General features: G+C 38.8%; 3 protein-coding genes across 6 annotated transcripts in view; 1 reads left to right on the top strand and 2 right to left on the bottom strand.

Annotated features, from left to right (window-relative positions):
* Positions 1-26789, top strand: part of LOC132196214 (rho GTPase-activating protein 27-like) — a 60574-nt gene that overhangs the window by 30593 nt on the left and 3192 nt on the right. For all 3 annotated transcript variants that reach the window (XM_059618714.1, XM_059618716.1, XM_059618715.1), the window contains one exon: positions 24492-24629. In XM_059618714.1, coding sequence (XP_059474697.1) covers positions 24492-24629 — 138 coding nt within the window. The remainder of the gene's footprint in view (positions 1-24491; positions 24630-26789) is intronic.
* LOC132196213 (uncharacterized) lies at positions 12858-16869 on the bottom strand. 2 transcript variants are annotated; one of them, XM_059618712.1, is made up of 4 exons: positions 14143-16869; positions 13934-14091; positions 13613-13881; positions 12889-13549 (listed from the first exon to the last, which is right to left on the bottom strand). In XM_059618712.1, the coding sequence occupies exons 1-4, from the start codon at positions 16867-16869 to the stop codon at positions 13050-13052; spliced, it is 3654 nt and encodes a 1217-aa protein (XP_059474695.1). In that variant the 3' UTR covers positions 12889-13049. The 2 variants fall into 2 exon arrangements, with proteins under 2 accessions (XP_059474696.1, XP_059474695.1); XM_059618713.1 differs by having other exon boundaries at positions 12858-13549; positions 13934-14286.
* Positions 17503-24049, bottom strand: LOC132196217 (uncharacterized). The gene is made up of 17 exons (XM_059618719.1): positions 21439-24049; positions 21259-21390; positions 21149-21178; positions 21041-21100; positions 20840-20989; positions 20725-20787; positions 19118-19417; positions 18940-19068; positions 18765-18845; positions 18642-18713; positions 18529-18594; positions 18435-18467; positions 18121-18384; positions 17933-18067; positions 17823-17879; positions 17659-17766; positions 17503-17609 (listed from the first exon to the last, which is right to left on the bottom strand). The coding sequence occupies exons 2-17, from the start codon at positions 21301-21303 to the stop codon at positions 17607-17609; spliced, it is 1596 nt and encodes a 531-aa protein (XP_059474702.1). The 5' UTR covers positions 21304-21390; positions 21439-24049; the 3' UTR covers positions 17503-17606.

Genomic DNA, 26789 nt, shown 5'->3' with positions numbered 1-26789 from the left:
TTTTGAGCGTACCTTTCTCGGCGGTGGTCGAGAGAAGACTAAATTATTTTTCGGTTGGTTTTTCGGGTAAAAGATATGTTTTGGGATTGCATTGTATTCACTCGTCGCCACTAAAAAAAAAAAAAAAAACCAAGTGAAGCGTCCTACATAGCAAACCGAGGATTAAGTGTAGTGGCTGCTAGCTTTAGTAATATACTACCCATATCATATGTAGCTTTTTTTCGCGTAAAAAAATTTCCTAGCACTTGTCATTCTTTGTCATTTGATGGTGGGAGGACCTTCGCGGTCTTATAACGGAGGGTCTGTGTTAGGAGTTAACAGATGGGAGCCATGGCGAGCACCTCTAAGAGTACACCATTGAAGGAGGTAAAAAAAGTATATTTATTTGAAGGCAAATTTTAATATAGGTATACTTTTTTTTCAAGGAGGTATGCGGCGCGGAAGAAGTAGACCCAAGTCAGAGTCTTGACTGCAATGAAAAAGTCAGTTTCCTTTTGCCACTGCAGGTTATGCGGTGCCACTTTGGAGATTCATTGCCTACAAACAGCAGCGACGTAGTAATTGACACGTACAAGACGATCTTCAACTGTAGAACCGTTTACTTTAAGTCAAGTGAACGTATGATGCTGGAAAATCAAACTCGCATGCTCAACCATAGCACTGCGCTCGGCCAAAGTTTCGATGTGGATCGATACATGCAGTTTGCTTTGCAAATCGTCATGGAACAAAAACCTTCAATTACTTTGAAGCTTGTTTTCCTTCTGCGCTACGGAGATCGCTATGTGACGGTCGACAATCCTGATGGATTTTTTCGTCTGTTGGGCAAAGGTCTTGAAACGCTGCATTCAAAATATGGGAAAAATTTTGCGTTTGAGAACATATTTATAACACTGAAGAGAGACCCGTGGTGTGGCATGTGGATTATTTTGCGCGAGTACGGAACGCAGCTAGTTTGCAAGCCCGAAGACGTGAATTTTTCTGCAAGAGTTGTTCTCCACGAAGGCGACTTTAAAAAACTGGCTGCTTACATCTCCCGCGCTCGAGTTCGTGACGCACACGCTGGTTTCGAGAGCATGCTTCGAGCAACAAATTTTCTTCTTGCAGAGGTGATTTCCGAGACAAGGAAAAGCATCAAATCAAGTTGTTATGGTTGCATGCGCGGAGGCAGCATCTATCCTTTTACTTGCGGGACTGTGCGAGGTGAAAAAATTCAACAAATGCTGCTGGATTATTTGCTGGTGAAACAAATAGGATGCAAAACTCATATACTCGCGTCCATTTTGAACCAAGTGAAGAAAATTCTGCCTGATGTTGCTGCACGCATGAAAAGTGACCTGGCTTTCGAAGAGCAGCTCTATAAGATCAACAACGGAATTGTGCCTGCATACATCAAGGATGCTTTTCAGCAACCAGAACAAAATTGAAAAAAAAATGTATTGTGTGAAATTGATTTCTTTCGTTTGAATAAATTATCTATAAAAAACACGCTTCTGATACGTCATTTCTCCCACTCCTATATTCATAAAGCTGAAGTATCATCAAGAAAGATTTTATTGCGGTAGTCATCGTCAGCATGGACACGGCGCTGGAGGTATTCGAAAAGTACCCGAGCTCTAACTTGTACCGAAGACTCACGTTCCCTGATGATTTTCGCTTCGAATATGGTTTTAGTGGATTCGATCCACCATTTCTTTCTGCGCATGGATTTTTTGTGAAAGGAAAATCCATGTATTGCGTTTATGACCCGACACACGTATACAGATTGGCGTCGCTTAAGAATCGTAAGGTGGAAGATTTGCGAAAAGGCTGCAAAACCAACGCAGGCGAAAGGAAGCAGATGGACTTTGACATCCCTTTTAACTGCTACTTCGGATATTTCTGGCCCAACTATGAATCCCACCGTTTGCTGACATTCAAAAGAAGAGAATTTTTTCAACCAGGCTGCCCCAGCGAAATTTTAGCCCAGCGTGGTTTCTACTTGACTCCAACGTTTTCGGTCAGATGTACTTTTTGCAAGATGACCATCGATCGGGAAAATGTGAACGAAAATTCCGTGCTCAAGCACAACTATGGGAACTGCCCGTTCATGAAGGGAGAGAAGGTCGGAAACTTTTATCTCGGAGAAGAGAAGGAAGGGCTACAAGTAGTAGCAGAATCGGACGATTTTGAACTTACTAAAATATGTAAATGCTTAATTATTTATTTATTCGCTCGTATTTTACCTTGGGGTATGCTTACAGTTCCATTCAAACTCAAACTGCCTGACGATCTGAAGCCTGTAAAAAGAGAGTACCGCTTTTTGGATGCAAGAAAAGATTCGTTTAAGACGAGTTTTTTAGCCGAGCTGCAGATATCGGCGTTCAGCAAGGCGGGCTTATACAGCATTTCTGCTGACGATAGAAGCGTGAAGTGTTTTTTCTGTGACGTTTGCATCCAAATCAGTCATGCAGAAGTCGACCCGTGGATTCAACACGCATACTGGAGCTACAACTGTAAATATCTTCGGGACGCTAAAGATTTGGCGTTTGTGAGTTCAATCGAGCAACAATTTAAACCTAAGATTTCAAGAGCTGTATTTTTGGACATCTACCCAGAGTTGGAATTAGTATTATTGCTTTTTTTCCAATGCTTAATTAAAAATTAAAATCAGAATTTTGTCTATTTTGGGACGTCTTAAATTTTAATTGGCATTAGTTGCAAATATATCAAATTTAATGGCATTATACCTCTGACAGTTTTTCTTCGTGTTTGGTGAATGTGTTGAAAGCCATCATTTGAAGACCAAGATAACTGAGAAACTCCGTCGCTTGCTCGTGACCAGCACCAATACTCAGAGTTCCCCACACAGCAGCCACGTTTAATTTTTCACGCTGGTCAGATGAATGAGTTGATACCAAAATTTGAATATGGCATTTTGAGCAGCAAAATTTTAGCTCATTGGACAATCCGTTATGTTTTGAATCAACGAGATGAAGTTTTCCAGCCTTTTCGCAGGATTGCTCATGCTGCCATACTTTCTCAAGTTGTTCATAGAAAAATCCAAAATTTATTATTAAATTGAAATCAGTGTCTATTGGCGCTTTTTCTGATCTTTCGAACGACACGGAGTCCACAGTTTCTTCTAGAAGCTCGAAGCTCTGGTCATAATTATTCCCGAATTCTTCAGCAATGAGCATCTTTGATGGACTAGCAGTCTGAAATATTTTTTACTGATTTTATATTCCAATTTTATTAATTTAATTCTATAGTGAAGTAAAAAAACATGCATTTTTAATTTAAATTTATGCTTAGAATGGAATAATTAAGTAACAGAATTATAATTAATAATTATTTAATGCTAATTTAATTGGTTGAAAAAAATGAGAGACAACCTAAAAAAATTAAATTAAATTCAGCATTGCCTAAGAATTTTATATAATGCTGCTGTTAATTTGCAGGCATGTCAATAGAAAAAAGGAAGCGTGAGGATCAATCATTTATAATTATAGCTTATTAGCTCTCTTGCATGCGTTTAGGTAATTTTTTTTATGCATTCAATACATACAATAAGTATTTTGAAAAACTCACTTGAAGTGTCTCTCCATGATATAAGCGGTCGTTTGCGTTCCGTTGCAATTTCCATGGCGGGCTCTCATCAACAGAGAGCCCATCCACTACTTTTGGCGAGGCTGCTGTTCGCTTTTTCGGAGTTGATTGTTGTATTTGCTCTATCCCGGAGATATCAATCCTCGAGATATCAAGACCGGAGCAACCATCACTTGAACTATTACTATCCCCGGCCAATTTTTGCCTTTTTTGCTTCAATTGGTAGCAGCGTTTCCGACTCCGTTTTTTTGTACGATTTTGCGGGTTGCCCATGCTTGCGAGTTGCGAGCAAGAGCTTCTTTATCCTTCAAAAATTATTGACTGACTGACGGCTTTATAAAATTTTCAAGTGTGGCGTGCGCGTCGTGAAATTTCAAATCAAAGGTGTGACCAATTCGAGGAGTACCCCCTAAGTTGCGCACACATAATTAAATTGATATTGTCCTAAATCCATATATCCACAGGGCGCTAGATCGCTGCTGCGCGGAGAATTTTTATTACACCAGAAAAGTGAATTCTGTTGAATTCCGTTTGTTATAAAGACGATATCCTGCTCACTTTGAATTAGAGCTGCTGGGGGTGCATTTATTTGATTCGCTTTGCTTCATTTTTATTGTTCCTCAATGGCTAAAATCAAGATTTTGGCTAATAAAATTAATGGGAATATAATCGTTTTCTTTTGGAATTGCAATGTATTTTTTTCTATGGGTCTACAAATATATAAGATTTTATTTTTGCTTTGAACCAGAGACAGGTCTTCTGCTTTTCCCTAAATATGGAAAAAAAACTTAGCTGCAAGTGACTTTGTGCAATATAATTATCCTGAAGATTTAATTTCAGTTATATCTCTATTAGAACTTTATGCTAACTTTATTCTGCTTGACTTGATTTGTAAAGAATATAATAATAATGAATAAAAATATAAAAAACAATAATCGGCCAACCTTATAATTTTATCAACTTGTTAAAAAAAACATATCTCTTCAATGATATATAAATTGGAGCAGAGGATTTCATTCAAATTTTCACTTTGCAAATTTTATATTTCGAGACTGCTGATTTTTTTAGTCATCTGCCACTTATTTCAATTCATATTATATGCCCCTTCTTCCCATTTTTCGATATTTTATTTATATATGTGCGACTGATTGTGAGTAGAATAAACAAATAATATATTAGAAGTAGTTAAAAGAAAAGTATTAAAAAATATATTTTTTTTCTAGTTTCAAATTCACTAAAATCCCGAGATATCAAAGCTTTTGGATGAATAAATTTTAGTTAGACACACTGGCGAGTCTTGGACTTTGGATTGAGACAAGAAGGAACCAAATATAAGAGCAAAGAAGGAAAAAGCACTTTGGAAGAAAAATAAGTCGGTCCCTTGGGGCAAAACCACTGGGAGAGGAAACCTTTTGTGTAGCTCACACAACCCCTGCTGTGCGAGAGTTGGGTGCGCGAGCGATCGAAGCGCGAGCGTGCCTCTATGTGGGACTAAACGATCTAAAATTTTATTAAAAAAACATGCAAAAATTTGTGAACTTGAATCACGAGTTCTAATTATCATAGGACGATTTTTAAAGCGTCACATGAAAGCCACTTTTGTGTAGTATTATGTGAAAAAATTTCAAACAAGTCCAATAATTGCAAGTGGGTTAAAAGTGGTTTCACGTAAGGAACAAAAATATGATCTTTTTGTCATAATAAAATTAATATTGTAAAAGCGCTTTTTTCTTGTGTTCCAATTAATATTCATCAATGAAATTTGTTGATGTGATTCAATATATACCAAGGATTACATCTGCGCGCTCTTAATGATATATCTCATCATAAACGACCTAAACAAGGCCTCAAAGATTTGAAATTAAAACTTAATTATCTAATTAACTATGTATAGTAAGTGTCTGAAAATTTATTTTCAACATCTTTAAAGCATATGGATTAAATCTAAGAAGATAATTTTTTGCTTTTGGTTCATTAAAAAGGCTTGAAGAATAACCTTAAATAAACAATCAAAATGGACAAACACTGTTTCATTTTCAGAACTATAAAACCTGGGAAGTGTGTGTTTTCATACTTATTTGAACGATGGTGTTAGCCTGGAATCACCCTTTCAATTGCTTGATAGCTGCCCCTACAGGGGCAGGAAAAACCTCTTTCGTGATTAAATTTTTAGAGAATCTCGAAGAAATGATAGACGTTGATGTTAAGGAAATTATCTGGTGCTACGGTATTTCTCAACAACTGCATTCGGAACTTCAGAAAAAAATCAAGGTTCCTATTAGATTTTACGAAGGTGTGCCAGACGTGGAAGAAATAACCAGTGTGGATTCTCCGGCAAAAATTCTCATTTTGGATGATTTGATGAGCAGCACTGGGCAAAAAACTGTTGATTTGGTGTCCCGCACGTCGCACCACAGAAACATTAGTATTTTCAACCTCGTTCAAAATTTATTTCATCAAGCTAGAGGACAAAGAGACGTTTCTTTAAACTCGCATTACGATGTTCTCTTTGGAAATCCCAGAGACAGAGCACAGATTTCACACTTTGCAAGACAGGTGGATCCGAGAGATGCAAAATTTCTTATCGAGAGTTACTACGATGCCACAAGAAAACCACACTCATACCTTCTCTGGGACTTTACGCAGAAGGCGGACGAAGAAATAAGATTGCGCACAAATATTTTTCCGGGGGAGCAAACTGTGTGCTACGTACCGAAACGTTTGTGCCATAAATACTCACGCACACAATTTTCTCGTAACAGTACCAACAATGAGTCAGAGGCTTAAGGAACACCGCAAACTTTTGAAGAGGCTCACTCAAGTGCGAGGAGCCAGACGCGAAAAACTTTTACTGCAGTCAAATGATGAGGCGATAAAATGCATTTGCGAATGTGCGTTAAACACTTTAAATAACAATGTTCCTCTAACTGACGCTCAGTTCAAAAAGTTGCGTAGACACAAAAAGATCCTTCGTGAGTTGGCGGGCAGAAAATCTTCTATCAAAACTAAACGAAAAAAAATTATCAAACAGGCGGGAGGTTTTTTGATCCCGTTACTTCGTCCGATCCTAACAGCAGTTTTGACATCACTTTTAACGCGATGATACACGGCAGGAAAATGGTGCTCGTTCCTCAAGAAGCTATGGCTGAAAGAGTCGATACAGAAATCCCTCAAGCTCCCGCTCCGGTCGGTTCATTTTCAAAGATGGACGAAGAAATGAAAAACATATTAAATAATAAGCAGCTTGAGGAGTACGAAAAATATCAGCAGTACGAGCAAGTTCTTCAAAGGTACATGACAAAATTAAATAAAATTAAAAGAGATATTTCAATCTCGGTAACCGCAGCTGAAAGCGAAGACGAGGAAGAAAACCATTCCGCTCCGTTGAAGCAAAGCACCCCTAAATCAGCGAAGAGAAAAAAGAAACAAAAAAACATTTTAGACGTGGCGGTGACGAAAACGAATTTAAAAAAAGCCGAGAGGCTTTATGCTGTTTTGGAAAAATGCCACGGCATTTCTTGGGATGATACAGGTAGCGTTAAAATCAACAACGAGAGCTTGGGTAACGTTGGCGAATTGATAAAGGCATGTTTGGCCGTCCGACCAAGAAATTTACCCGATGGTTGGGAGAATTTCACAGAGCTCATGAAAAGTATAAAATTGCCGCAATCGTATGTGCAGAATGAGCAACTTAAAAAGCTTTTAAGCAGTGCTCGGCCAGCGGCACGTGTTAGTTCAAGACTACATGCCAAGGCAGGTATCGACAAAACAACGGGTAACGGCCTCTCAGGCTGGATCTCCTACTGATGAAAAGTTAGCTAAAATATATTATGACGTCAGCCACCCCGCAGGGTTCAGCAGTGTAAAAAAACTAGCAGAAGCTGTCAGCATTTCTACGGGGAAAGCGAAAAAATGGCTCGAGGGCAATGAGGTGTATACACTGCATAAACCTATCCGAAGAAAATTTAAAAGAAACCGTTATTTAGTTTCGACCTTGGGCGAGCTATACGAAGCAGATCTGGCCGAGTTTCAAGCTATGGCCAGTGAAAATGACGGCGTGCGCTACGTCCTGTGCGTTATTGACGCATTTTCCAAGTTAGCAGCAGTAGAGTGTCTCCGAGATAAAAAAGGCCCCACGGTCGCAAATGGTATAAGAAAAATTTTTCAGAGAAACGGTGCTCCGGAGAAGCTAAGAACTGATCGTGGGTTAGAGTTTTTGAACGGGAGTGTGAGAAAAATATTATCAGAATTCAAAACAGCGCACATAGTAACGGATAACGAAGAGACCAAATGTGCTATCGTTGAGCGATGGATCCGTACTTTTAAAAGTCGACTATACAAATATTTCACCCACTATGGACGCCGACGCTTCGTAGATGTGGTGCAGCAGACTGTAAGAGCGTACAATAATACTGAGAATTCAGCAATTGGAAGGGCACCGAATCGAGTCAACCAGAACAACATAAAAGAAGTGTGGCATTATTTGTATTCAGGCAACGGGCGTTACCCAAAATTTAAATTGAAAGAAAAATATTCTGTTCTACTGCGTGTGGGTGACGCAGTTAAAGTCACCGCCTCGAAACTACACTTCGCTAAAGGCTATCAACCGAACTGGTCCAGTGAAGTTTTTAAAATCGTAAAAATTATCAGGAGGAATCCTACGGTTTACAAATTATCTGATCTGCAGGGAGAAGAAATTACAGGAGTTTGGTACGCTAAGGAACTGCAAAAAGTAACCGTTGGTGACGCCACCGTATTTCGCATAGAGAAAATTCTCGGTGTCAGAGGAAAAGGGCTCAATAAAAGGCTGCTCGTCAAGTGGTTAGGGTTCCCCAGTAAATTCAACTCTGAGATATACGAAAAAGACTTGATCGATCTTTCAAAACAATGAACGAACAATTTTTTATTACGATCAGCAGCGATTCTGCATGCGAGTTTAAAAATGTTAACAGACCTTCGAATTTTCGAGTACATCTCGGAAAAGTTTTGGAATTAATAGGCAAATGGCAAGTTGCTCTTCTAGAGGTCTATTATCCATCTACAATCAACAATGTGAACGCGGACGATTGCTTTTTTGAAATAAAAAAGGAAGTGAGGCCCGTTCCTCAGTCGATAACTAATGATGACGATGGCTACGATAGCCATGACGAAGAACCCAATGATGAGCATAATGTACCGGTGGTTCATCAGAGAGCGATGAGAATGTCAAGTAAAACGTACCAGTCCGAAGAAGTATTTGTTGAAAAATTAAACGAGCTGCTTCGACCAGAGTTGAGCGTCGATTTCAAAAAGAAAAATGGTGAAGAAAAATCAAAGAAGTTAATTTTTTCTTGCAGGCAGGAAGGTTTGTGCGAAAACCAAAACCTACAAGTTACTTTTTCAGACGGGCTGAAAAATATTCTGGGTCTAACGGCAAAAAAATATTTAGATTTTCGAGGACTGGTTGAAGGTGACGAGCCTTGTGACTTGAAAAGAGGATTGCCACACATGATGAGCATTTGTTCAGATCTGGTGCCGGATCAAATAGTAAATAACAGTCATGCACGGATTCTACGATTGTTTGACATTCCCAGACAAAAATATTTTCATGGACACGTAAAAAAAGAACATTTTTCTAAGTTGATATTCCTTCCTGTGGTAAAAAAATCCATCGAGCACATCCATGTGTATATAAATGATGGTAACGGTAAAGAAATATCATTTTCAGACGGACGATTGGTGCTAGTGCTTCTTTTTAGACGCGTGGGAAATGAGTGAAGATCATTACATTGCATATTATTCTGCTCAAGCAAAGGGTTTGGGTGGTTCTTACACACAAGTAAGAAACCAAAGAGGTGACGGGTTAGGTAGTTTTATTAAAGGCATATTCAGAAAAGTTTTTCCATACTTAAAAAGCGGGGCAAAAGCTGTTGGCTCGGAGCTACTTAATGCCGGTGTTGGTTTTCTGAAGGATCATTAGGGAAACGTTGACACGAAGGAAAGCATCAAAACAAGGATAAGTGAGGCCGGTAAAAATTTGTCAGATAAAACAACAAATTCCATCACCAGCATGTTGGGTTTGGGATATAAAAGAAAGAGAGCCACTCGGTCAGCTCATTCTAAGGCGAGCAAACGACGTAAGCGCAGCAGCTCCACCGCAAAGCGAAAGAGTGCAGCTAAAAAAAAGAAGAGAAGTAAAAGTAAAAAAGATATTTTCGGCAATTAAGAAAAATGACCGGAGGTGATACGGTGGAATCTTCGGTCCCTGAGTTGGATTTATTCTCTCTGCCGGCGGTTCAATCTGCAGTAACTGGTGGTGATTGGCAATGGTACAAACCAGTGCAAGCAATTTCCTCAGACGGCCCCATTACTTTTTTGGTCCCCGGCCAAGGATCCATGTACACAGATATGGGAAGGACTCTTTTGTTCCTTAAATTTAAAATAATTGACGGGACAACGAACAGCGCGTACAAGGATGACGATAAATTTTCAGTCGTGAACAACACTCTGAACTCTTTATTTTCAGACCTGCAAATAGATTTTAACCAAACGACTGTTTCATCGTCCAATCACATGTACCATTACAGAAGTTATTTAGAAAACTTGGTTAATTTTAACGACACCGCCAAGACAACGCATCTAACAAGTAGTTTGTACTACCAAGACGAGGCTGATAAGTTTGAGGATTTGAATGCAGGTCCCTTGGAAAAACGTGCTCACTTTGTAAAAGGGAGCAAAGAGGTTGAACTGATCGGCCGTCTGCATGCAGATGTTCTAAACTGTGGAAAATACTTGGTCAACGAAATTGATATTCGCTTGACACTCAATAGAAACTCGACAAATTTGGTTGTCATTGCAGCCGACGGGCTGAATCCGCGCATCGAGATCACGGATGCAACGCTACTTGTGAGAAAAGTGAGCATAAATCCGTCAATTTTGGTTGCTCATGCAAAAATTCTGGGCACGAACACTATGAAATATCACTACAAAAAAGTTGAAATGCTGAACTTTACAATTAGTGCGGGGGTTTTTCAAAAAATGCAAGAAAATATTTGCTTGGGAAAAATTCCAAACAGAATTATTTTTGGTCTGGTGAATAACAGTGCCTACTCGGGAGCGCTGAAAGAAAATTGCTTCAATTTCAAGAATTTTAATATCAGCAGCGTAACTGTGACGGTGAACGGCAGAATTGTCGGCTCTTCACCATACAAATTAAATTTTAAAAATAACGAATTCATAATGCCGTTCATTAATTCCTTCATACACACTGGACTACCACTAGGAGATGATGGATATTGTGTCGACAGGCAAGCATATCCCAATGGATTTTGCCTTTTTGCGTACGATCTGACAGCCGACTTGAGCGCGTCAGAGTCACACAAATATCCCCTCAAGAAGGAAACGTTCGTTTGGAAATAACGTTTGCAGAGGCCCTGCCCTGTGTGGCGAATTTAATAATGTACACTGAAAGCAACCAAACAATGGAGATCGACAGAAATCGCGAAATTTACTTGCAATATAAGTGATTCCGTTTTGCACTTTACAACAGTCAGGTTCGAGATGTACTGCGTGATTGACGTTCAAGGCTTTAAAGTCAATGGCCGGTTTGTGCCCAAGGAGGTGGTTTTGATGGGATCCGGTGAAAATGTAGTGGAAACTTTTGTGGTTAAACCACCATGTAATTTTGAGGAGCTCTCTGCCAGCGACCAGAAAACAGCAAACTGGGTTATTTGGAAATATCACTGCGTGGCTTGGAACACTGGAAACATATATATTCCTGAATTCGAATCCCAGTTGCAATTGTTGACCGCGAATTACCCTGTCGTCTGCACGAAAGGCAAGGAAAAAGCAAAATATTTACAAATGCTACTGCCTGACAAAAATATTGTGGACCTAACTCTCCACGGTTGTCCCAGTGTGAGGATAAAAAGCCCAGGAAATGCTTGCTCTCTTCACATCTCGAAAACTGCTCACTGCGCATACGTGTGCGTTGAAGAAATAAAAAATTGGATCAATGGAAACGGACACGTTAAAAAACTGCTTGAATCTTATCAATAGAACCACGAGTGGAAAATATCATACGGGAGTGTATGCAGCAGACCGCCTACCGAAGAAAAAATCTAGCAAACCAATGGCTATAATTGCCCACGATGAAAACCACGATAAAAAAACTGGGCATTGGACAGCCATTTTTGTTTCTCGAACTGGTAAATGTTTTTACTTTGATAGTTTCGGTCGGTCGCCGCTTAGAAAATCCCACCTCAATTTTTTAAAAAGAATGGGAAATAATTTTTCACACAATAAACGGTGCTATCAAAGTATCGTAAGCAACGTTTGTGGTGGTTACTGTTTACTCTTTTTAGCCAATAAAATGGGTTACTGTAAAAGTTTTTGTAAATTAATGACCAAGAACAGGCAGACAAATGATGATATTATAGAAAAAGCCACAATAATGCTGCACGAGCATCTAAATGCCATGCGCGAAAAATAACTACATATGTGATTGCGTTAATTCGAAATCTTCAGTCTGCAAAAACCAAGATGCAAAGGAAGACCGCGGGAGGAAAACTTCCTGCCCCTTCGTGGCAGAGAAGGCTTTTTCCTACGCAGCAAAAATTTTATCAACCAACAGCCCGCAGCGGCCAAGTGAAATTTCAACAACAGGATCTCGCTGAGGGCCCCAGCAAGTCGCAGAATGTCGAGGAAAAAAAGATCAACGCTGGCTTGATTCATCGCACCAAGTATCCACTCAACTGGAGCGCAACAAAACAAGTCATCATTGCCGCTGATCCATCGCTCGCATTTTCTCCAGTTCTTATTTTGGGTACTCCTGGAAAAATCGGCATCAAGCTTGATGTGCCCTCCATGGTAAAACTCGTCGAAACCTCGGCAGTAATCACGAAATTTTTTGAAAGCCCAGTAGAAAAGCACGGGCAGTTTGTCCATCTGGGCGACGAAAATTACGTCGAGTTCACTTATTTGTACGGAAAGCCTGTTGTCGCTTTCCGTCGAGGAGTGGCTACAGAGGAAGAAAAATATATTGGACTCAGCAAAGAAACTTGGCAAAATTTCGTCAATGGCTTGAATCTTTTCGAGCACGCAATGGAATCCTTGAGGAGTTACCAGAATGAGACCACGCGTATTTTCAACGCCCTCAGCGCTTACGTGAGTGAAAAAATTTGGTTGAGCGACCAGCCTGCAGACCAAATGTTTGTTCAAAACGCACTGCAAAACATCAAGCTAGAAGACATCGGTCTGGAGAAAAACGCCGAAGAACAGCATCCACCGGCAACATTTGATCAAGTTGGAACCTTTTTGCAGATCAAGAATTATTGTGTTCCGTGGCTTATTGGACAGAATTAAAAAATACCGTTGGAATAAAAAACAATTTTTTAAACAACAAAAAGTTTTCATTTCTATCAATCTAACCATAGTTTTAGGATATTAGAAATAGAAAAACAGAAGTTTGTTTTCAATCGTTTATTTCAAGGATTATAATCCCTAACTTGCCATCCTTCAATTTCAATGTTCGGATTCGGAGCGAGCTCTTGGGCGCCTTCAATTTCTCCCCATGGTCTTGTTAGGTATGAACCTACAGCGCGACACCTTTTGTCATACACCAAACGTAGCAGCTTAGACGTTTCTGTGGCAGAGTAAATCTGGTATTCGCTGGTTCTCTGGATTCTCCTCAAAAAATTGACTCGCACAGACTCGTCCTCATTGTCAATCAGCATTTTAAGTGTTTCAATGGAGGTCTCTTCTTGGTTGTTTGCCTTCAGCGTGATTCCCTTGATTCGACGGACTTGTTTTTTTGTTCCGTCCGCCTTCTCCACGACGTAGCTGTAGTTTTTCGCACCTCCGCTGGCGTACTCGACGATTTTTGCTCCTGCTCCGTACTCGTCGAAAATCTCATCTTTGAGTTCGCCCAAACCGCTACCAACTTTGAAAATCGGCTGGTCATCTTTTTCAACGTAAATAATGCTGTCTGTAAAAAAAGAAATTATAGCGTAAGATTATAATTTTTAGCAAAATAAATAAAATAACTCACCAGTGTCAAAATAAAGCGTGTTTTCACCAGCCATGTGAAGTAATTTGTAAAGCTGGCACCGTGCGTGCGCGGTAGTGAATGCTGCGATAACGACATTGGTGTTCCGAGACACAGCGGCTTCATCTTGGTAATTAATCAAAATCTTCTCCCCAATGTCAGCCAATAGAGAAGTAATCGACACATTAGGTGCGTTCAGTAATTGCAGAAGCTCTCGTGGTTCGCTGAGAATCGCGGTTTTTGGTTGATTTTCTCGCTGAGCAAATTTGCCCCTAAAAAATAAAAAAATATTGAAGTGCTCTGAAACCAAACAAAATTTCTTACCACAAGCTATTCAGGCATAATTTTGACAGCGTTCGCAGCACTTCGTTTTTTTCTATTCTCTCGGGGTTCAAAACTATTTTCTCAAGCCGCTCAAACTCAGCCAAGTACTGTACTTTTTCTTCTGCGCTCATGTCAGCCTTAGGCCAGCCGCTAGCTTCCTATTAAAGAAAAAAATGCTGTAGGGCTCCACAAAAATATAAGTTCCGTACTTGTTTCAGTTTTAGAAATCGGTCCACGAAAGTGTTGAATAAACCGTTGACTACGTTCGGTTGGTACTTGCAGAACTCGGGAAAATGGTATGCTTCGTATATTTCCATGATTCGATAGTGAAATTTTCTTGCCAAATCCAACTCGTTTGTGCACCAAACTCCTTCGATGGCTCTATCTTCGGGGCAATGCTTGCAGTACTCTTTATTTTTATTTTTCGCACACTTCGTGCAGAGATGAAACACTAATTTTCCGTCAATGTGGTCCGGCAGCACGGGAAACCTCAATTTTCCTGGAGCCTGCACTTTGCAGTACACCAAGCCCTTGATACTTTCTATTGGCGGGCAATTTCGACCAATATAAACTTCACCGTGACCAACGGGGTAAGACAAATACTTATTGCAGAAGCTGTAGAGCGACGTAAAATCATAATATTTGATTTTTTCACCGTGCTGCACCTTGTGATAAAGCTTGGATGCGTTAGTTCTACCACCGGCGAGTGCGGCTCGGGGCATTAGAAAACCTTTCAGCACTGTAGGATCTTCCGCCAGAATTTTTGCTATCTCTGGTTGATTTTTCAACATTCTGTTAAAGCGGCATTCATACATTACTTCGACCTTAAAATTTTTGCGCCTCAAAAACGCGTGCCTCGCAGTTGTTTTCAAACGTCTTGTGATGCCTGTGTCTGTTATTCTTGCAGTCGAAAAATCCTTCGCGGCAGCGTCAGGATAGCAGTCAGCGCAAAAATGCCAGTAACAACCACAGGCATCGTAAATTGTGATCTTGCCTGTATTTTTATCTTGACGGAAACCGTCAACTGGTGCTCCATGCACAACGATTTCTTTGCCATTACCAGCATGTAGTATATCAGAGATTCCCTGCATCTCCAGCCAGCGCATATATTTCAAACCGAACTTGCTTTGTTGTTTTGTGCGATAGCCGTTTTGCGGGATTATTCCAATGGTTTTATCTCGGTAGTCTAACCTTTTGAAGACTAAACTCGTAAGAGAGGCGATCGTAAATGTTTCTAAAAAAGGCTCAACACCGAATCCCACAAAAAACTCTCTAAACTTTAGCATTGCTTTAAGCAAAATCGTGACGTCTTGCCTGCAGAACTTGATTAACTCTGTTTGAAAATCGAAATTTTCACCATTTTGCTGCAGTCTTTTATTTTCTTCATCGTACCAAGCGAGCAATTCTGCTTTTTTCGACACAGCCATATTTTCCGCATCGTAAAACTCCAACGGTGGAAGATGAGGTTGATTATAATTGTAATTTTTCGGTTCATTACACAAGTGCGGAAAATTTCCTTTGGCCAAATCTTCACCTAGTTTTAAACACTTTGGCAATTTCGCTAAAGGATATGGGACGAATGATAAAAAATCTATCAACTTGACTTCAGTCCCGCTGTTCACATTTTGAATTTCTAACAGCAAAATTTGCATTCCACTCAAAACAATCGACTTCACTTTCCAGTCCTTGTTTGCGAATATTTCTCTTAACAAAAGACTACCGTCGAAAAATTTACTGTTATGCATCAACATAATATGCTTCATCGCTCGGCGCTTTTGTCCACCTTCCAAGTCTTTTGGTTGTCCTTTTTTATCTAGGTATTCTAAAAGGTCACGAATAACATTTTTCCCCGGCTCGTCAAAGTCAGTAAAAGTTTGATCTCGAGAGCCGCACACGTTGCACTCCGTTTCATTTTCATTATCGCGACAAAATCTGCACACACTCTGAACATTTATACAGTTGACGCGATGAACAAAGCAATTTTTTTTCACTTCCTCGTACTGAGTTGTTTCAAAATCGCACGCGCTGAGTATGACAGTTTCGTCTTGTTTTTCTAATGATTTTGGCTGTTTCGATTTTTTCAAAAAGCAAAAATGCGGATGCTTTACGTATGTGTTGCATACTCTACACAAAGAAGTGTAGCATTCGTGTGGCACGATCTTATTCTTGTTTTTATTCAGAGAGCTTTGTTTGTAGAAAAAACCACACTCGGAGCAAACATGCCTGGTTTCGCACACTCTTCGTTGCAAGTGCCCTTTGAAGCAATTTTCTGTGAAAAATTCAATGTTGCATCCGCTGCAAGTTTTCGTTTCTCTCTTTCCCGGGTCCAATTTGCAGAAACCTTCGCATTTTGCACACAATGCCCCTCTACAGTTTTTGTGCTTTTTACTGAGATAACAAGATTCGCAATAGTCACAAAATATTCTGAAACCCATCATACATGCGGGATTTTTTATCATGTCGAAGTGTTTCAATTCTCTATCATACAAGAGAAAAATCTTCTTCTTTTTCTCGTCACCGGGTTGAAAATCATTCCCAAACAGTCGACTCTCGAGCGTTCTTCCGCCGTAAACAATTATTTTGTAATCGTCACTCAAAATATCTTGCACTCGTTGTAGGATCTCAAAGTTAGATCCGTTGGGCAAAGAATCGCTTAAGCTATCAATTAGACTGTCAACTTGACGGGCAAATGAAAGCGAGCTTTGTTTACGTGCTTGAGTCCAACGTGATTTTCCAACGAGATGTCCTGCAGATAAATACACGTTGTATTCGACGCCTAATATCACAGCATACAGCATACATAGCGTTGTATTATCAACCTTTAAAATTTTGTTTTTTCTCAGGGCATTAAGTCTTTTTCCAGCTAAATTTTTTACTTTAATCACACTTTTCATTTCGCAGTATTCCCTATTATTTCGAGGTCCACGCCCCTCCATATCGGGGACATGCACAATTTCTAGCCGAAAACGATTTGAAGCTAGAAATTCTCGATTTGATTGTGTGATTCTAAATATCTGAGCAAAAATAGCTTCAGAGTCGACTTGAGATCTCTTTCGAAATGGTAAGAAAATCTCGTCCTCCTCGGGTAATGTTAAAAATCTTAGTCCCACATAGTCTTCAGGAGAGCCCACGTTTAGAACCTCGGTATTTATAAGTTGCTCCAAAACTTGCAGTAAGCCCAAGTCACTCTCCAACACTTGGTCTGATATTTTTACATCCAGACGCAAGTTATGAATTGCAAATTTTTCGTGAGTATGCTCATTTCTGCGGATAATTTCGTAAGGTTTTTGGCTCTCCGTAGTTTCGCTTTCTTCTTCTTCTTCTTCCAACTCGGACGTATTGCTTTCCTGATGCGCTTCAATAATATCGTGAACTTGTCTCAAACGTTGCCTATCTTCAACCTGTCTCTGTTGTTCGTCGCCTTCCGTAACTCCAGAGCCAACTTGCTGCTAAAATAATAATAACGCAGTTTTAGGTATTTAATTTAAAGTAATGCTCAGAGAAATTTGATTAAGCATTTATTTTTATTAAGTACAAAGCATTGCTATTTCTACCGCAAACAAACATACACAAGGTTAGATGTTAATACACTTAAAGTAATGTCGATCTATTTTGCAATCGGCTATAACTCCAGACGTCATTCAGCCTCCTTTCCCAAGTGGATAATTTATTTTCACTAAAAAATCACCTGAGTTGTTTTACAAATGAATCTAATTTTTTCTTACATTTGGACTGAACAATTTGCGAACTACTTCATTTTGCTTATGCTTTTCATCTTCCTTTCGAGTTTTAGCAAGAATGGCCGTGTAGCGCCTGTCGAAGTCGTGCACCACCTTAGGACAAGAAAGTAGATTAAGTAATTATGATGAATTGAAAATATAAAACTCACAATCCTCAACTCTGTGTAGAGGTGGCGCAAATCACTTCTCATCTCACTATTTTTAGTCTGCATGATATAATAGTTTTACAAAATATTTATAACGCAAAAATTAAACTTACGGCTGATTTCGCGAGGCCGCTGTTTTTGATTTGACGCTCCGAAAAACCAAATGCATCGGGTTTTTCAATCTCAGTGAGTTGTTCTGATTTCACACCAATTATTTTGTTTATAAGTTCCTTTAATTTTTTTCGCTTCTAAAAAATAAGCAATAAAACTCACAGAAAAAAACATTACAATCAGAATTTACTTTCTGCTGAGCCTGCTGGACCTTCATACACATAATTATGTCGTTGCCGAGTGCCGTGCCGTTGTATATTTGGTCCAGGTCAAGTAATTTCTTTGAAACATCTTCATTCACGCAAAGCAATTTGCGCAGTGGACCTTCGTAAAGGGTCGCTGCCGCAGTCTCGCAATCGTACTCGCTGCTCGGCCGTGGCACCGCTGCCTCCACCATTTTGGTTTTCTTGCCCGTTTTATTTTCCTTCACTGTGTGGCTTTTGCGTTTTGCAGCCTACATAATAATTCGAATCATTTGCAATTCATGTTTAAATAGAAACTCACTTTTTTCTGCATGCGAGCTTCACCAGTGGCACTCTGCAAATATTTTTTTTTTATTTGATCTTATATATGTTTAAATTAATATTTCAATTCATACCTCATTAAGGTTATTTCGCATTTCAGCACTGTGCTCTGCCTTTTTCTCGACAACTTGCAAAATTTCCTGAATAAGAAAGTTATTATCTTCCCTTAAATAAATTTATGTTTTACCATTGGCTGCTCCTCCATATTTTGCACTTCAGTACTTTGCCCCGCCTCTTTCGCGTCAGCTTGTAAAATTTCCTGAATAAAAAAAATATTTATTATCTACCCTGAAATTACTTTGAGTTCAACCATTGGATGCTCATCCATATTTTCACTCTCTTGGGTGCGCCCAGCGGCGTCTTCGTTATTTCTCTGCTTAGCTTTTTCACGCTGCAAGAAAATCGGTTACAAAAATAAATTTCAAACAAACATTGCTAAACTGAGAAAAAGTTGTTACTGTGCTATAAAATAGAAAAGAACTAACCATCTCCGCTATTCGCAAAGAAGCAGAAAGCTTTTCAATTAAGTCATCGCGCATTCGTGCATCTGCTTCGATGCGCATGGCAAAATCTTCTTTAGTTTGCTGAAGTTCCTCTTCAAAAGCTTTTTGAGCCTACATTTGTTTCATATTTAATTACTTAATAATTTTTAAATTAACATACCAATGATTGTTTAATTTCCAGTTTTTTGCATGAGTCGACCTTAGACGACCAGAGCAAACCGTATTTTTTTCGGTCTTCTTCAATTTTTGCTCCCGCAGACTCCAAAATTGTCTTTTTCTCAATAAGTGCGTCGATCTGCTTTTGCAATTCATTAACTTCTGTGCAATGGCTGTAAAATTTCTTGTTAAGCTCTTCGTGAGTTTCAAGAGCAGATTGGCTGTCCGCTTTTAATAATTCAAGCTTCTCGTCGAATTTTTCAATTTCCAATTTTCGAGCAGCATGAAGTCCCTTTATTTTGCGCTTTAAAATTTTATTTCCATTTTGAGTAGTAAGCATTTTCTTTTTCTTAAGCCCAAAACAGCCGTCAATTTTTAAAAATCTATTCTAAATAGAATTGAAGCATAAGAAAAGCTGGATGCTGATTGGCCGAAAAATAGATGCGTAAGAACTTATACATCTATCCAAATTCCTTATAAATCTATTTAAGAATTTGGCCGAGCCAAATTCTGGTTAATAGATTTATAAGGAAGGACCAATGGGAGAGTGGGAAATAGATTCACAAGGAGTCTGCCCAATGGTGTTCAAAAATTATGTGCGCGCGCTAACACTAGCTCAGTTCAAAACTTTTGACACGAGTCATGCTTTTATGGAAAGCAATATCAAGAGCAATAACATTATTATATTAAATTATTTTATTTTTTATCCTTCTTGGGCGAATAAAAAAAATGTTTTTAGATTTATAAAAAAAAAAAATGGACGATAAAGGTTGGATATCACGTATCACAGCTAGCAGATATTTGCTCAAATGCCAAATAAAAATATTTGGCCGCCGCGGCCAGCCCAAAAATATAAAATGAAATTTTTTTTGAGGATTCAAAATCCAAAGAAACCACTCGCTACGGGAGAAATAATTAAATTAGTAATTGTAGCTAATCACCTTTACGTAGAATTATGTTCCGAGACGCGAGACATTTGAGACAAATCCGGTGTAAAAGGTTAGATGTGATAATAAAAAATAATAAATATTAATTGAGGGTGAAAATTTCCCAAAATTAACATTCTTTAAAATCACCCAATCTGTCTGTTCCACGTTAAGTCGAATAGTGACAAGTACTAATTTAAAACGAAATAATTTCTTTTATTTCTAACAAATTTCTAATTTCGTTTTTTTAATTGATAATAATTTAATTATCTTTTTATGTAATTAATTCTGTCCCTTCACTACCAGAAAAGCTACAAAAAAGCTGAAATTCAATCGTTACTTCCATATATATCTAGAAAAATTTTAAATTGTGCCAAGAAAGGGTTGTTAAGTCCTCAAACAAACAAGCAGAGGCGGGCACATTAATTAACTAAATTATTAGGTCCATCGGCGCCGATAAGTATTAAAGTATTATTTGGGGTAACACCCACTCAGCACCTGACCGGTTTATTTTCTATTCTATTCGTCTGACCAATGTTTTGATCGCATCTCTTATAAATCTATTTTGTTAAATACTTTCATAAGAATAGAATAGATTTTTAAAATTTGACGGCTGTTTTGGGCTTAATTGCTCTATCCTGGTCTCAATATCTTTTATATTTTCGTGTAAATTAAGCGTATTTACCGGCTGAGCAGCCCCTTGAGTTTTCTTAGTTGGGCGTTTTTCTATCTCCTTCGCTATTTTATTCTACACGAACAATAAATCGGGTAAAATATTTTATTTTATTTAATGACCATACCTCGAAGAAACCCCTCTTCAGAACCTTAACCAACTTTTTGCCACCCTCGTCCTTTTTCGTCACATTAATTATATCATCTGATTTCTTTATCAGCGGTAGGCCACTCGTCCCTGCATCGCAATCGCGCTCATTTTCTTGACTCGCCTTTTCCTTAAAGGTAGAAAGAATTCAGATAAAATATTCATGCTATTTTTAAAATACTTCATCATCTTTGCTCTGGCCGCTGCTGCTGACGCTTGAAGTTGAGCTTGTTTCTCCTTCCTGAAAAATTTTTATTAAATGGATTCCGATTTAAAAATTAGAATTTACCTCGCTCGACTGAACACCACTTTCGACCTGCTGACAAAATTTCAAACATTAATTATTTCGTGTTGAGATAATAAAATAAATTTCACACGCCTCGTTTTAAAAATATATACCTCTACTTTTACCACACTTTCCATCAATTCGTCCAGTATAGGCATGCTCGGACAATCTTGAGAAGTACTCGGAAAGTCATAAAGCTCGTTTATTAATTCGTACTGCGCACTACTCCTTGAGGGCTGCGAATCCTTTGGAACAAAAAATTAAAAGTGGGCCCTCAAGTAAAATCGCATTACCGAAAATTCGCAAAGGATTGACTGCACTGCTAGCTCCGCCTCCGTCACCGCGTCTCGCTGCGACAACAGTTGGTTTAGCAATTCAATTTAACAAATGCTGCGTGCGTAAGTAAAAAAATTAAATTTTCTCCGAAAGCTGTGAGAAAAATTTTCCTGTGCAACTTGCCATGCTTTCTATAGCTTAAAATTTGCTCACGTTTTCTCGCTCTTGCTGCGGAGCCGCCGTCGCCGCAGAATCAGCGCCGCCGTTTTCTTCTTGGTCCATTTTTTTAAATATGCACACGCTGCTCACACAACACCCCTGTTCATTGCTCGACTCCAAGATTGAAACTGATCGTCACATATGTAATAACCGCGGACATTCCAATTAATGCAGAGGTCTCTGCCTCTATGTGAATTATTATAAATTTTTAAACCAGAGCAATTATTTATTTACGTATTTTCAACTGCCCAGAGTAAATTCAAATTTTCAGTTATTTTCTTACCAAGTTTATTTCCCTTTGCTATCTAATTTTATTTTACCTCTCCTTTTTATTTTATTTTATCGTCGATGAATATCCCTCGTTTATTTCACTAGCGTTTTTTTTAATACGCCGCACAATTATGGTCGGACCTTACATTTTACTTGTGCTGATTTTTTAGAAATAACACTCTTAACTATGCGCTCTTCTCAGAAGACTTCACGTGGTTTTTCATCTCACGTTGCAGCACGCACAACCTCTCATAATTTTTTTTGCTTGATGTTTTTACACGTTATAGAAAAGCCTTCTTGAGCTGCAGTAGCACCCGCATTTTATTCTCGTGCTCTGGGTTCGGAGACGAAAAAATTAAACGTACAGCATCCAGAGCGCGAGTGCAATTTTTCCGCGGGCAACCCATGCACTTAACACATGTTTAATCGAACCAGCAGCTGACTGCTATGAGACGAAAAATAAAAAAAGCAGCAGCAGGCTTACCCTGTTTAAAATTTTTCTTTGCGCGCACCCAGTTAAAATGCATCAATGCTTTCCCAAGCCCTTGCCCAATTTCTATGTAGCCAACGCTTGGAGATGAAGAATAAAAAAACGAACAGCATCGCGCCGGAGTGAGAGTAAAATTTATCTCGCTGGAACCCCGCACTCTCTATGTTTCAATTTTTAGTCAGTAGCTGCCCGCTAGGAGACGAAGAAGGAAGCAGCCACGCGCACGCTTGGCGCGCATGAAAATTTTTCCTTGCTTGCACCCAGTAGTTAAATACACTGCTCAATTTTTTTGTAACTTGTACTGCTATGAGACGATAAATAAATCAGCATCGCGCCATGCGAGGCACGCATGGAAATTTTTCCTCAAGCGCAAAAACCAACAGGCGGTAGGAGAAGTGGCGCAACTTGGCTGCCGGGGCGCAAATTTTTTTCTTGGGTACGCCAGGGGCGCGATTCTTATGAGCACCACATGAACGGCCGAGGCGCGAATTATTTTCTTGGGTACGCCAGGCGCGAATTTTTCCCCCCTATGAGCACTACATTGTAATATGAAACGAAACGGTTCATAAAGGCAACTGGTTCACGTTGTATAGTATACTACTTCCCTCTTTTCCTTTGTTCGCCGCTGAGTTTGATCTCGGCCGACGACACGACGCCCTTTTAAATCTTTTGCATTTAATTAATCGGTGCACAAGAGACAGTGAACCTCCACTTGAGTTAAATTCGAAATTACAACGATCATGAAACGTTTGAATTAAAGCAGAGTGCATTCTTCAAAAGTAATGAAACTCGTCATTATGTGATCGCAGTGCAACTCACGTTGGTCGGTATTGTTTGCGGTGACGCCGCTTTTCGTGTCACCAGACTCTGTGGCTGGCAAAAAATAGACGCGAAAAAACGACTCATCAACCAACCTGTTCCGCACGTCCCCTATTTGGTGGCGTCACCGAAACTGCACTCGGTTTTTCAGCGAATTACAAGAATACTCATTTGACTGCTGCGTTATCTAATCGCTCTGACATTTTAGCAGCTCGTTGCCTTCGATCACATTATCATTATTTGCTATTCGCCTCCAGTCTCTATCTCTATTGCTCTCGCCTACCTTAATTGCAAGTATTTCAATTTACTCGGTTTAATTAATTCAGAATTTAGCAATTTGCAATCAACGCTCAAGTTCAACTCACTCAGTCATTGTCTCGGCAGACTTCATGAGTTGGCGGCAATTGCCAGACAAAAACAATAACTCGCCGCTCCAGTGAGCGAAACAGCTACCTTTTCTGGAGTATGACACCGGCAGCTGTTTTAACTGCGTTTTAATTAATTCCATGGACGCCTAGCCCTGACAGAATTATTCACCAGGCGATTGCAATCCAATCAGCTTGTTCGGTTGAAACTGATAAACCCAAATATAGTATTATTTTTAATGATTTTATTTCAATTTAATTTAATTATTAAATTTATTACTTTACTTAGGGTAGAATACAACTATGTAATGGTCTTCATAAGACAATTGTTTGGTTTATTTTGATTTACCGCAAAAAAGTGTGGGACATCAAAATAATATTAAATAATAACGAAAGTTTGTCAAAAAAAAAAATTGCTCGCTCAGTTATGGATATTTTGAAAACAGATAGCATAAATATAGGGTTTCGAAAAGAACACCAAGGTTTTTTTTTTTTTTGTTAAAATAATTCAACCTTGTGGTCCTCACTGAATTTTTTTTTCATATCGTTAAATATAATGCAGAAATTTTCATTTTCAAATTCGCCGGGAGTGCGTGAACCAAATCGCAGCCTCCCCTGCGCCGCGAGTTCCTCCAGCCGAGCCTGCGTGCGTGTTGATTGTGTCGCTCCGTTCGCTCTTTTTCCATTTCATAATTACAATCCAGCAGCAGAGCGTGGCAATCCCGAGCACCACTCGCTCGTTGCCAGACACTTCCGCGCTCACAATTCCGCCGACCGCGATGACGACTTGTCGCTTTTAGACTCTCCTTTTCCGTTTATTGCTCAGAAAAAAATTAACTTCAAAATGAAACTGAAACGGGATAGTGTGTTCGAGGACGATGGAGTGACCACCATCTCTGTGTTGCAGTGGCTCAGCCCGAGCGACAGCGAGGGTCGCGTCTACTTTTTCGCCGAAAACAGCAACGACTCCACCTGGAGCCTCCCGAAGACCCCCGCCGCCCCCAAGGGATCGCCACCCCTGCCAGGGAGCGCGTCGCCACCAAAGGTGAGTTCAAATATATATTATTTTAATTATTTTGCTTCATTTTTTACTTCTGTGTTGACATGAATTTCTTTAAACAATGAAATGCTTCCTGGCAGGATCATAAAAATAAATTTTTTTTGTAGTTCTCAATTTTAAATAAATACAGAATTCAGACCGGTAAGGTTTCTAGTGAGGGTAACCACATTTATTTGGCTTGGTTTTATTCTCATTAATTTTTTTATTCTCTTATTCTTTCAAAACAAGCCGACAAAAAAATATGAAAAAGGAAATGAACATTAGGAAAGAGTTGACAACCAGCTCTAGCAAACAATTTAATCAAACTGAAAAGCCCAATTTTTCAATAAAAGTGATTCCGTTCTTGCCAAGCTGGATAAAGGACAAAAATTATGTCACTCATTCTTTAATACATGCAATCTTAAACTGAACAACTTTTGAACCCAGATGGCAGGGAAATGAGACTATTTTATTGTTTCAAGTTTAACCATTCGTTTGGTTGAATTTTGAAGCAGACATTTAAAAATCTAAAGTTAGCGTTTGAGATAAGGCGATTCAGTTTTCAAATGCGGAAGTTTTTTTTTAATTCGTTGATTTATTTCCTGGTGATTTATATATTTATTTTCTAACGACGCCAGCTTTTCATTTAATCGTCGCACTAAACTACAAATTGCACTGCTGCTGCGGCAACAGGTGTTTTGCTTTGAATAGGCCACATGCTAACGGCGCCCTGCAGCAGCACATGCTATTTTTTAATAACTGCGCTAAACAATTCGCGCTGACTCGACCAATTCTTCATCTTGCAAAGAGCCAAGCAAAGCGATTTTAGAGTAAGCAAAAAAGGAAAAATCGCAAACAGTTTTTATATGGTGACAAAGAATATGGAATAAGGCAATGACAGACTATTAGAGTCGTACGAAGAGAGACATTTTTTTTATGTTTTTACAGCTTTTAATGAATTTTCATGTAATTATTATATATAAAAATTAAATATGAAATTAAGAAATAAAATATATTTCTTACAAAGAGAAAAATTCAATTGCATTTTAAAAAAATAATGGCAACTTTCAATTTTAATCGTCCAAGAAGTTTCATAACTTTGATCATTTTCATAGATTAAGGTGCTTCCGTTTTAAATTAGATACACCTTTGACTTCCAATTACAACACTTGTTGGTTTAAATAAGAACTTGATTTTTCTTAATAAAGGGGAAAGTGCAAGATCGTAATCAATAGCAGAAGAAAAAACAGCAGTGCGTAAAAACGCAATTAATATTTAAAACCAATCCTAGCGTGCACAAAATATGCACTCAAGAAACTTTCCACCACACTTTCAATCTCACTTTTTAACACTGAAAACGGTCTTTTTTCACTTTTTCAATCGCCAATATTGTGTGTCACTGCTCACAAGGGCCATAAAATAAAATTGCTCCGACCAAAACCAGCGATTTGAAATATCATAATAAAAGTTGGCGTGCGTCGCGGTCCATGATTTTGGTGCCTTTTGCTACACTTTCACTCTCTCTCGTTACAAAACTGCTGCTAATTGTATCAAAAAGAATAGCAAATCGAATGCTCCTGTACCACCTTGAGAGAGGATTCATTCAGATTCATTTACTTTTTTTATGGTTGCGCAAAGCTTCACAGGTTTGCGTTCCGTATGAGAGGTGGCCAAAAACACACGCACGCGTCCATTCACAATAATTCGGATGTTCCTTCCCTTCGCCCGGTTCATGCTTGGATAATTTAAACACGCCTATCGTCCTTGCATCCAATTTTTAATCGCTTTGAATGGGTAAAAATATTGCGACGTAATTAAATATATAAATTAATTTGCGTGATTCCGCAGCAATTTTGAAATAATTATAGAATAAATTTAGGTTGAGGTCTTTTGCTGAATTTGGTATGCTCGGCTGATTTTTATGACTATTAGTCTGGCCAGATTTGCAGATTGCGATTTTGAAACTTCTAAGAACTACTAAATAAGTTCAAATCTTAATTTATCATTGAATTTGAAAATGTGCAACAAGAAGAAAGCACGTGACCATGAAATTTAATATTCTATTATTTTCAGATCATTTAAGTGCGAAAATTTTAATTCCAATATTTGGCTAATAGAATTTCCCAAAACTTTTAAATTTGTACCTGCACTACTTAATTCCAGTTT

The sequence above is a fragment of the Neocloeon triangulifer genome, unplaced genomic scaffold (genome assembly GCF_031216515.1).
Source record: "Neocloeon triangulifer isolate White Clay Creek 2 clone unplaced genomic scaffold, ASM3121651v1 ptg000011l, whole genome shotgun sequence".
Lineage (NCBI taxonomy): Eukaryota > Metazoa > Arthropoda > Insecta > Ephemeroptera > Baetidae > Neocloeon > Neocloeon triangulifer.
This window is presented reverse-complemented; position numbering and strand designations above follow the sequence as displayed.